At 45.0% G+C, this 12645-nt stretch overlaps 1 protein-coding gene across 2 annotated transcripts in view; it reads right to left on the bottom strand.

Annotated features, from left to right (window-relative positions):
* Positions 1-12645, bottom strand: part of LOC119180868 (mediator of RNA polymerase II transcription subunit 15) — a 182809-nt gene that overhangs the window by 16111 nt on the left and 154053 nt on the right. For both annotated transcript variants that reach the window (XM_037432013.2, XM_075889043.1), the window contains 4 exons: positions 6209-6538; positions 2668-2831; positions 1018-1284; positions 316-423 (listed from right to left, as the gene is read on the bottom strand). In XM_037432013.2, coding sequence (XP_037287910.1) covers positions 316-423; positions 1018-1284; positions 2668-2831; positions 6209-6538 — 869 coding nt within the window. The remainder of the gene's footprint in view (positions 1-315; positions 424-1017; positions 1285-2667; positions 2832-6208; positions 6539-12645) is intronic.

Raw genomic sequence — 12645 nt, forward strand, 5'->3', positions numbered from 1 at the left:
AGCCATAAAGGTTTCCTTTGTTATGAAAACAATATGTGATGCCGTCTAACAAGGGTTGTTGCAGTAGCCATTATTTTAACAAGAGGACTTAAAATTACGCTCGCAGTATCACTGGCTTCCGTGACATTTGCCGTTTGACGATTTAATATCACTTAAAGCCACTATCTTAACATGAAAAGACTGTACTGTTGCAAAGACAATTATCCTTCTAGAGCTCCAGGAATTGTATTTCATCATTTTGGTTCTTTTTATTATTCCTCGTGCACTTGCTAATCTCCCTGACTTGTTCCCTAAACAAACATTCAGTGCACTTACGGGAGCTACGCTAGCAACAGTGGGCACAGCCAGCTGCGATGCCACCACTGATGTGGGGGGTGCTTGACTTTGAAACTGGTTCGGCACGGTGCTCGCTTGCTGCGGTGCCTGCGTTAAACAGAATGGGGGAGTCGTCAGTCAAGGTTTCTACAATGTACATGCCAAATAAACTATCAACGCTGGCCAAAAAGGACACTTTGATCGACATATTATAGCCCCCCACCCCCCCAAAAAAAATTTATGCTAGTGTTAAGTCAACATTACCCAACAATCGCAATGATATAGCCCCTTTAGCCAAAACTAGCACTAGCATATCTAGGGGTTTCGAACTCGCTACCCTCCATCTGAATTTATAATTAAACATCTGTACATGCACATGTGCACACACAAATGAACACACAAATTTACACAAAGGGTGGTTAAACCCCACCAAACCCCCCTACCCTCCAAAAAAATTCCGAGCTATGCCTTTACTTAAAGTGTGGCCATCACTAGCCGATATTAATTATAATTCGGCCAACCCTAGCCAACATCAACGTTAACCATAAATATGGCAGGTGAATTAGGTTGGAAATAATCATAACACCCCCCCCTCCTTACAAAATTGTGGTGAAGTGGCACCGTCCTTCAACTCGGACAATAAAAGCTTACTATGCCCTGCTGTCGAATTTGGAAAGAACTCGCACAAGCAGATTCACCTACCACGGAGACATTGGGCACGGGTCCCTGGGGTCGCAGCTTCTGCATGGTGATGGGTACGCAGTTGTTCATCATCTGTGGTTGCTGGGGTCTCATCTGTCCCTGCAGCTGACTCTGGAGCTGACCCTGAAGCTGCCCTTGAAGTTGGCCTTGAAGTTGACCTTGAAGTTGACCCTGTAGCTGACCCTGCAGCTGACCCTGGAGTTGACCTTGCAACTGCCCTTGGAGCTGGTTCTGCAGAGGGTTCTGAATCTGCCCCTGCAGTTGATTCTAAGCAAGAGGACACCATCTTATTTGACATGATACGTCAACAGCTGAGATTGGCGGGAGCAGAACAGGTCAGTTTAGTGAGATATTAAAAACAAATATCAAGTTCAACTAGATTGAAAAATTAGGCTTCCAAAATTACTGATTCACAATTCCTGGGTAACAACTGGGCATTTCAAAATGAGAAAATTACAAAATTGATAAATCTGAGTTGCACTCGCTGTCATGCTCTGTGGGCACCTAATGAACCTACATCAGATTAAATTGTTTGCTATTTCAATTACTCAATTATTGTGATGGCTTACAGATAAAAAGTGAACTACATAAATTTGATAATACACAAACATGCAGTAAACCAGAGTTGATGTTACATATTATAGGTGTGGCAGTCCTAAATGCACACTAATTCACGAAAATCTGAAACAGAGATATCAGCGTGGGCAATTCGAATTCAGCAGCCGCTCCAGGGACATTCAATTGCTCTTTTCGACGTAAAAAATGCAGAGTTGGTGATAGCAGTAGCGATTATAAAAGTATGCCCCTAGCCAAATTCGACATTTCTCTATTTTTTTTAACCCCTAATTGAAATGTCACACCCAAGGCAACTTGTCTCAGTGCCTCGACACATTGCAGGCTACTTAATCAAAGCGACATCACCATGCATGTCCACTTTCTGCCTCAGCCAAGAGAATTATAAAATGTGAGGCCACCCACATGTTAACGTAACACGGAATCGGTTCAATCAAAACTTCCCCGTGTACATGACAGCCATTGTGAAACATTTTAAAGTTAATACCAGTTGCTGCTGCTATGTTTATCTCTAATCTTGTGTCTTCCTTTGTGATGTGACACAGAATGCAAGACAATTCCCAATGGTGCCGAAATCCGAGAGAATCTCGCCATCTCCGAGTTGGGAAATATTCAAGTGATAAAGTTAGAAGCGGCAGTCAAACCAGTAGTTCACATAACTATCATAATAAAACACTAACATAATCCACCAAAAGCACCGGACAAACACTTACAAGCACATATACCAATGCCCAGATGCCCCTGAATAATTTATAAATCATAATAACTGGTGTTCATGTCCTAAAATCATGATAACTTATGAGAGAGGCAGTGGTGGAGGGCTCCAGAAATTTCGATCATTTGGTGTTCTCTGACGTGCACCGACATTGCACAGCGCACGGGCCTCAACCATTTCACCGCCCCCAAAATGCAACCGCTGCAGCCAGGACCGAACCCGTGACCTTCCGGTTAGCAGCAGAGAACCACAGCCACTGATCCGCCATGGCGGACAATTTATAAATCAATACACGCAGCTGATCATAGTATACAAGCAGCAATTGGTTTCAGGAAAGCACAGGTGACGTTGAAGAGCCTGACCTGGAGTTGACCCTGGAGCTGGTTTTGCAGTTGCCCCTGAAGTTGGTTTTGAAGTTGCCCTTGGAGTTGATTCTGGAGCTGTCCTTGGAGCTGATTCTGAAGTTGTCCTTGCATAGGTCCTTGCTGTGCTTGTGACGTCATCATCATGTTGCCCACCTGCATCACTGAATGAGGGGCAAAAAAGTATGAGACACAAAGACGTTACAGAGATAATAGACGGGTTATTGACTACCGTACTTACACAACTGTAAGTCCACTCATTTTATCCAAAATCAAAATCTGAAGTTGGGCGTCCACTTACAATCGAAGCCAAAATAAGTACCGCCACTTATGAAGGTACAAACAATAAATCAGGGGTGCTGTAGTATGGCTACAAGACTCATTATGTTTGTGTTCAGTCCTTAACTGTATCATACACTACCACAATTTCTCACGTATGATTTGCACACTAAGCAACGATTTGCGGAAAATATGTCCATATGATCCCCGCATATTGCCGCAAGCTAGCTTCCCTGCATATATGTTAAGAAGCACTGCTGTGAATCCCCTTTCACACAATAATAAATTTATCTAGGTGGAATGCGAAATTGTGACAAAAGAAGCTCGTGCATTTGCGTTAGAAATGGGAATGCTGATGACGCATTTCAAGGCGATCAGTGGTTGTACATGGAAGTTCACGAAGGCTGGATTGACGATGACGAGAGGGCACGGATGGTAGGTCAAGTGACCAGGTAGATAAACTTCCTTTATGACGTCCCCTCGCACATTTTTTTTGCTTGCTTGTTCTGGGAGGAGAGGGGGGTCCTGTTATTTTAGAGGTCGACCTGAATTCGAGTCTGCTCACAATCGCGTAAATACAGTACCCGGCACAATTTACCCAAGCATAGCATACAATAACATAACCGAGCTACTTGTCAGCCCATGTCGGGATCATACATAACAAAAGTACAAAGAAGAGAATTGGAGACAAGGGTGGATGTGATGGTCTTGTAGTTTGTATTCATTCGCAACAATCCGTGTGCTGGCAACACTGAATAAAAAAAAAACAGATATGGCTGCTCTTAACAGGATCAACGCGGCACTTTCACTTGGCGCTGTGCTGAACTTTCTTAATTGAGGTGTCCTATCACGTCGCTTCGTCGGATGCGAAAAAGAGGTGGCCGCAGACCACCTCATTCTCATCGACATGGATTTCACAGGCGAAACGAAGGAAATAGTTGCGCTGTGCACTCAAACATCGAGCCTCTTCGGCAGACCACATCAAGTTTACTTTAAGTTGAAGAACATATCTAGCATATCTAGCAAGACCGAGGTTGAAGTAGGCCATTGCTCATGTGCAGCGGGCTTCTCGAAACGGTGCTAGCACTTTCGCGCTGCATTGCTACATTGCTACAAGCAAGACCTTAACATTTTTCAAGGTAACTACACTGTGGCTCGTGCTGCCGATTGCATGTATGTCATTGCATTCTCTTTTGCCGTCAAAAGCTCAATATGTATGCTGCTCACTTGATTACAGAACACAGCTGTGCTTTGGCCAGTGTATCTTGAGATAAGGCAAATCGCAGTTCCAATTTTAATTGGAGTGCTCCTTTCTTTTCGTTCACCGATTCATGTTCTTAGGTTTTTAATGGATAAGGTAGTGTGCTTCCGAACAATCACTTGTTCATGTTGGCAGTAGTTGATATTCAAAGCATATATATATGCACACACACTACACACGCTACAAATGCACGGACATTATATACACACAAACATACACACATGCTACGTACATGCGACCTTCATGTGTGCATTTGTGTGCGTGTACACACATGTGAAATCAAAAATATTCGGGGGGAAGGACTACAGCAGCTTAATTTGAACATGGGTAGCACTATGACTAGCGCAGAAAACCTAATATGCAAAAAATAGTCACACACATAACGCAACAAACTTCCTAAACCACTTGCTTATATAAACAAAACTATACTCCACACTTAGAGAAGGCCGAAAAGTGATAAGAAAGCACATACGCTAAATAATGGTGTAACCACCCAAGAGAATTACGTCGTGATGAGCAAAGTGTTTAGAACAAACTACCGTAGTGTCCATCACTTTCCTTTTAATGCGTTAAATTCTGATTTGTGCCTTTCTTCGTCACGCGTCGTCTTCATCCTTCGGGAAGCGATAGAATGATATGTTGCCACCTTTCCACCACGATGCCACGCATTGCGGCACAGTGCAATGGTCTTTAGAAATCGCTTTTTTTTTTTCTTTTCGGGCTTGCACATGTGGAATGGCGAAAATAGAGGAACTGTGAGGCTGCTACACAACGCGTGCAACGTGGTAACGTATCCCCTTTCAAGGTTGCCTGTAGCGCCACTTGCAGGTGCGGCCACTAGGTGACGAGCGCCGAGTTAGAGTCTCGAGTTGCAACAGGCAGTTCTACGCAACTACTGCTTGCTAAGTGCAAGAATATGGACTAACTTTCACATACTTTTCCGCTCTGAAAAGATGGCAACAGTCATGTCCTTTTTCAATAAACCATACCATCTCCTAGCTATTACAGTGATTTACATGTACACGACCTGGAGACGGGGATATGAAAGAATGTCTTATAGAACAAAGCTGTACGAGAATGTGATCGTATTTACTAAAAAAAAAATCAGCTAGTTCTTCACCATGGACACTGTAGAACAGCGAAGCTATTACAATGATAATGATGAGTTTCTGTACGAAAAGTCATCATCATCGTACTTTTTCCCTTATTTGAAGAAAAGCGTCATTTCCAGCATCACTATTACCACCATACTTATTTCCCTTCCTTCACCCCCACCTGGTCAAGTGACCTGCGTGATTACTACTACTGCTACTACTACTACTACTACTACTACTACTACTACTACTACTACTACTACTACTACTACTACTACAACTACTACTACTACTACTGATAATGATAATAATAATAATAATAATAATAAAGTCTATAAATTTAAAGACTTTAGTTACTAGTACTATTATTGGCATTGCTGGATGGAGATGAAAGAGTTAAACCCCCTCCCCCGCCCACGTAGAGACGCATGCATAAACATACATAAAGGTTTGTTGAGACACCCCCCCCCCCCCCCTCTACGCCCCAAAAAACTATCTATTCTACTATGATCTATTCTATGATGGTACTAAATCTGGAACCCTTCTGCTGCGCTGGGCCGCTGCCCTGTGCAGCCCCAGCCTTGGTGACCAACTCTGGGCCTTCCAGAAGGCCCGCGAGGCGGCGGTCAGGCAACGTCTTGACGTTCCCACGCGGGACACCTAAGGCCCGGTCGTCGAAAGCTCTGCCGGACTTCCAATAAAGTTGTTACCAACCAACCAACGGACTACTACTACAACTACCACTACGATAATGGCTGCACAGGGTAATGAGACAACTTCATTGTAAAGCCTACTGCAATAATAATGATGATTATGACCATCAATCATGTGACAAAACAATGGTCATCACCATTTTACTGATCTGTCTACTGATCGATACATCCGTTCCTTCCCAAATGCAACTCACAGCGTGGCTGCTGCATGGCGAGTGGGTTGAGACCCGGTCCACCCTGGGATTGCTGGGAGCCGTCCATGAGCTGTCCCGGTGCCGCCTGTACGGGAGGCCCCCCGCCGCCGGCAGTAGCCCCGCCTTGAGTGGCCATGGAACGCAGTGCCATCATGGGATCTGTGGGGGCTTGGCCACCGGCCCCAGCGCCGCCGGCACCCGTGGGCACTACGCCACCGGGTCCACCACCGCCCGCGGCGCCACCTGGAGGCGCTACGCCACCCTGTTGGGGCGGGCCGCCCATAACCCCACCGTTAGGTGGCATGTTAGCCTGGGGAGCCTTCTTCGAGTCTGCGCAGGAGAGAAGAAGAAAGAAAAAAAAAGGAGGTACGTTGGGGTAAGTGAACATGTTAACTACGCCGACACGCACGTTACGTGAGAAGGAAGCAATTGATGCACATACGCCCGCAATAATGTCGCAAGATGGTGGACGGGCCAGTTCATGCAACATATTGAAAATGTATGAAAAGAAAATGAGCAATAACAGAAAGGAATTTACAGCTAGGACAGCCACTCAACTTGCAAATCGTGTTTACAGGAAGTTTTTTTTTTTTCCTTCAAAGAGTATAGAAGGGAAATTACAGGACTAGACGCCCGACTTACAGGCAGAACGGACGCTAGACATTCATGTCTATAGCAGCTGCCATGATCTTATTGGTGCTCCCTCTGTGTATTCGCGCACGTGAAGCCAAACTTTTCTAAAGTGTTACGACGCAGGTCCCACATTGCTGACAATAAAATTGATCAAAACTTCGCAAACCGATTTCTTTATCGATCAGGGCAGAGGGAATACTGACATAGAGGGAGCACCAATAAGACCATGGCAGGCGCTATAAACATGAATGTCTAGCGTCCATTCTGCCTGTAAGTCGGGCGTCTAGTCCTGTAATTTAACTTCTGTTCTTGGGCTTTCTCAGCTAATTATTTCACAACACCATGGCCTTGCTCAAATATCATTAAGTACAGACATATAACCATGCATAATGGGACCGAGGATTTGCACGAGACACCAGGCTCGTGCGAATATATACAGGGTGCCGCAGTTATCACGCAGCACAAATAAAGAAAAAAAAAAGAGGAATGGCGTTAGGCGAGCCAAACATAGTGAATATTGTTCCCAGTATACTGTAGTGTCCAGTACTAATATTTTCGTTAATGACAATTGTTTAATTGGTCATAAATATACTTGTAACTCCTAAAGTACTGACCCAATTTTCAAACAGTCCGTCAGGTACATGTGCGACATCTGTGTGTGGCAGTTCTAACATGGTAGTGATTGCGCGCTCATTTTTTCCTGTTAATTAAAGAAGCCCGCGAAATATGAAAAATGACACGCGATTGCGCTTCCACCCGCAGAAAAAAAAAAAGCAGCACCCTGAAATAAGCTTACTGCAAGCAACCGCTTTACCTCTTTTCGCGTTGCCAGATACAGCGTTTGGCACATTGACAAGGGTCGAACGCCAACAACATGTGTCGCAATTGTGCAGAAATTCCTTCTGCTTGATTATACTATCAGCATCCATGTATCACAACCAACCGTTCTCATTGATAACGCGGTCGGCGACCTGTTCTGATTACAGCCTGGCTGTATGGTATCAAAGCGAGGCGTTTCTTCAGACGGAAAGCGGCGATAGCGCGATCCGTATCTTTGTTCCTCTCTAGATATCTTACATTGATACTGTATACCTCAAAGTGAGCCTGTTTGAGGGCGCTGCCTTTCTGACGCGCGCTAATGCGCGCAGCCATCAAGCGGCGTTTCGCACTTCATAATTCGCGGGCCTTTATCAACAATAAAAAAAAACGAGCATGCAATCAGTACGTTGTTCAAGGTAGCGCAGTCAGATGTCACTTCAACGTGCGCATATCTACCTCATTGACATTTTCATAATTAGGCGAGTAAATTTGGAGTTACAAATATAATTCTGACAAACTAACTTACAGTCATCAACGAAAAAATTACGAGTGGCTACTACAGCATACTGGGAGTAATATGCACTAGGCCTGCCGTTTCTCTCTTTTTAAATCACTCTGTGTGTACTATATATATATATATATATATATATATATATATATATATATATATATATATATATATGAACCAGCTTGTAGCGGCTAAGGCTTCTTCAATAATAACAAGCGTTTATACGTGAACTTGCTCATTGCAATATATATATTGCACACTCATACGCACACTGAGCTATTAGATCGACTAGGCGGTTGGAAAAAAACACAGCATATCCACGGAGTGGATGATGATGAGTGGGGCGAAGCTTTGGAGGGTTTTATCGGTAAACCATTAATCGTCCATCCATCCATACGTCCGTATGTGTGTGTGTGTGTGTGTGTGTGTGTGTGTGTGTGTGTGTGTGTGTGTGTGTGTGTGTGTGTGCATGTATGTATGTATGTATGTATGTATGTATGTATGTATGTATGTATGTATGTATGTATGTATGTATGTATGTACGTACGTATGTATGTATGTATGTCCATCCGTCTGCCATTCTAGTGAACACTTCAAGTACCGCCATCTCGCATCTTTCCATCATATATTCATCATATGCAAGTACCGCCATCTAGCGGGCATTCCGAGAACAAGACGAGGAGTGGCTACCTACAACTACACACATCGAGGACGCACGACCCACGGCTTAAAGGAGCTTCGCCCCTAAATGAGAGCGCGAGCAAACCAGTTTCACGACGACCCGGCCGCACACAGAGGGCACTTCATTCAGGGCTGCGTCGCGCTCGCCGCGACAAACGAGGGGTCGCACAGCGCCCTCCTCGATCCCCGTTTTACTACGAGAGGCGCCTCTGTCCTGCCAAGATTAAGGTCCCTAGATGAAACAAGTTTTCAAGGTAGCGACACCCTCCCTTTTCTTCCTCGATGGATGGATGGATGGATGGATATGGCTGTACCCTTTAGATCGGGCGGTGGCTAGCGCCTCCAAGCCGTAACACCTAATGAACCAAAAACTATATTTATTTTTTTTTCCCTTAAAAAGTGAGTTTGAGGATTCGTACTTTGCAGTGAAGAGTTTAATTTTCACTCGTGTCTTGACTTTAGCCACCAATCAGATAACCTCCTTCTGGTTAAGTCTACCCGCTTAAAGTTTATTTGCCCTCCCGGTCCCTAAACCCCAGTGCTTTGAAAAACTCTGCGCCATCATCCTGAACTATAGGGTGAAGCCCTTTACAGAACATTATCAAGTGTTCGGCAGTTTCTTCTTCCTCTCCACACGCACTGCATACTGTGTCTACCCCTTCGCATTTGGCCCGATATGTCTTGGTTCGCAGTACTCCCGTCCTGGCCTCAAACAGTAGAGAACTACCCCGTGTATTATCATAGATCCTTTCCTTGGCAATTTCCTGCTTAAAAGTTCGATAGATCTCTAGTGCGGACTTCTTAATCATGCCCATTCTCCACATGTCAGTCTCCGTTTCCTTCACTTTCTTCTTAACCGATAGTTCTTTTTGGTTTGGCCACCTGCTGTTTTCTAAGTATTTACCAGTCAACTTCCTGGTTCGCTTTCTCCATTTTGTATCGACATTCTTCATGTACAAGTAGCTGAAAACCTTCCTAGCCCAACGCTCTTCCCCCATTTCTCTCAATCGTTTCTCAAATCGTCTCTCGCTTATTTGCCTGAAGCACCCCCTAGAAAGTTTAAAGCTTTCATCCAAAAGCGAATGTTTGGGTTCTGTTGCTACGGTGAATAGATGTAAATGAAACAAAATGGAACGAAATAAGACGTAGAATAAACAGTTACCTTTATGAGCATAAACGGCACAACACAAGAGCAAGCGGGATGTGCGTTACTCAACCGGCAACGTTGGGCAGTTCTATACTTTACACCACTAGCCATGGCGTCTCGCGTAGTACATTTTAGTTCCACGGACGCGGTATTTCGTCCAGTTCTAACTAGTCCACTTCTCCGATTGTGTTTTGTTCGTGCTGTGACACAGTGAACGTGCTTCTTGCTGGATCCTGTAAGTGGCCACAGGGCGTGACGTTGTGACGATTGATTACAACCGGCTTGTGCACACGCAAGAAAAAAAAAACTACGACCAGACTGATACGAACACTCGTCCAGCAGCACTGCGATGACGTTTTTTTTTTTTAAAATGTGCCCATTTGGACAATCGTGATGCCAAGTGATTCTGATGCGGTGCTGGGAACTTCCTGAAAAGTGAGAGTTCTACTGGTGAGGTGTCTCGAAGCAGCGCGTTTCGGCTCAAGCGGGAACTGGTCAAGAGTGAAATGTTTCTGAAGGTGCGTTGATTACAACCTACAGCTGTTCTGTATACGTGCATACCCACATGTATTTGTACCAACTGGCATGCACTAGACACGGATTAGACACGCGCCTGGCGTTTCAATAAAAACCGACAAGTGAACTCGCTTCGCAGATCCGCGTCGACATACGTTGACGGAGTTTCACGAAAGCATTCGCGTGAAATGGTTCATAGTTGCACTTCGTGGTGCGCTTCATCTCGGAAAGCACGAGGTAAGTTGAAGAGAGCGAAACCATTTTCTGTTGTTTACGGCAACGCAGCATTGCTGAAAAACGCAGATGTTGCATTGAACGAGCATGGCGAAACAATCTTGGTCGACTTAGCGCACACCGAAACCCTCCTCCTCTTCAGTTTATGTTCTGGCTACGATTTTGTCTTTGGTCACGGCGAGAATCCGGCTGGAGCCATATGCGCATGCGTACTCGTTTTGAACCTTTTTCATAATAATAAATAGCACCACCAGCCATTTGCAAGATCACGTGCAAGTAATGCACCAATTACAGACGCGGATGGCAGAGAAAAAGAGGAGTAATCGAGAGAGTGAGGAGGACGGCTCGAGAACAATGAGTGTCGCTACCTTGTTTCATCTAGGGACCTTAGCCAAGATGCACGGCAGGGACGACGCGTCTTTATCGGCCGTGCCATCCACGGACAGAAGAAGCTATAAGCGACGAGTAAGTAAAGCAAAGCAAGGGAAACAACGAGCAATTCAAGGCGGAGCCGACTGCACACGCGTTAATGGTTCCAGTTGCGACATGCGAAGGGGCCGCCTGAGCCACGGCAGACCATGCCACAGCGGCGGGCATATTACGATAGTGTATAGGAGCACGCCGAACGACTTGCCGGCGGCCATTAACAAGTTGGGGCCATGGCTTACTACTGGAGGTGGCGCAAGCGAGCTCCGCACGCGCCGCTGCAGCGTCGATCCTCCGATAGGTGTCTCTCTACAAGTGAAAAAGAAGTTGGAAGCACCTATCTATCTATGGCGTCTGTGGTTGCAGCTCGCTGGCTTAGCGCATCTCTCTTTCTCTATACCTTTACTTCTATCCTTTTAATCCCTCCTCACCCACATCCCCTGTGAGCTAGTGTTGAGGTGTCGCACCCTGATGCAGACAGTTACGGGGCTCACTTTTCTCTTTTTTTCCCTCTTATAACCACATCTTTGTGGTTGCAGCGACCACCCTTCCCCACTCCCTCATTGCCGGTGTGGGGTAGCATACCAGGCGGTGGACCTCAACTTTGCCTTTCTTGTATCTCTCTCTGCAGACTGACAACGTGTGTTTCTTTTATTATTATTATTGTTACTATAACAAGCTCCTACTAAACATGGCATGAAATTTGCGTTACAGCTCTTGTGGAAGGTTGCGAACTGTCCCATGTGGCTTACGGTCTACTGAAAGTAAGCCAAGTGGGAGAGTTAGCATGCATGCGGCAGTCTGAACAGTCCGTGAAAACGCGTACTATCATCATCATTGTATTATTATTACCATAGTAGTAGTAGTAGTATAGTAGTAGTAGTAGTAGTAGTAGTAGTAGTAGTAGTAGCAGCAGCAGCAGCAGCAGGCTTCAAGATCTGAATGCCCTGCCGAAGTTGCGACCGAATCAGTGCTGCGGAACATCTGTCGTTATTCACTTTCCCAACAACAACATCAAGGACACGAGAAATAAATGCGTGTGCGTATGTGTGTGCCTGTGCGGGCGCGTGTACTCAATACATGGACATCAATGAACCTTCCTTTGCTTTTTGCAATACGTATGTGCCCAACTATATACTATACTACTATAGTTACGACTCTCAATTTTTTTTTCTCTTCTCTTTAAGATCAAGCGTTTATGCAATCTCAGCCACAAACTTACTGGACAACGCACACCTTTTTTTTCTTTTTTTTTCGGTCAGCCAGCTTATCAAGACGTGGCACCCTTCTGTCACGTTCAGATCAACGATAAAAATGAAAGAAAAAAAATAGAACAGCGCAATACCGAGAATGTTCATGGGAACAACTAATTATAATTTCGCTAAACGAGCACGTACCATCCTTACCACCATATATTCCCTGTGTAAATCCCCCTCCCCCTTTTTCTCCTTTCCAACAATGCGCGAGGGGGTT

The sequence above is a fragment of the Rhipicephalus microplus genome, chromosome 3 (assembly GCF_043290135.1).
Source record: "Rhipicephalus microplus isolate Deutch F79 chromosome 3, USDA_Rmic, whole genome shotgun sequence".
NCBI classification, from domain to species: domain Eukaryota; kingdom Metazoa; phylum Arthropoda; class Arachnida; order Ixodida; family Ixodidae; genus Rhipicephalus; species Rhipicephalus microplus.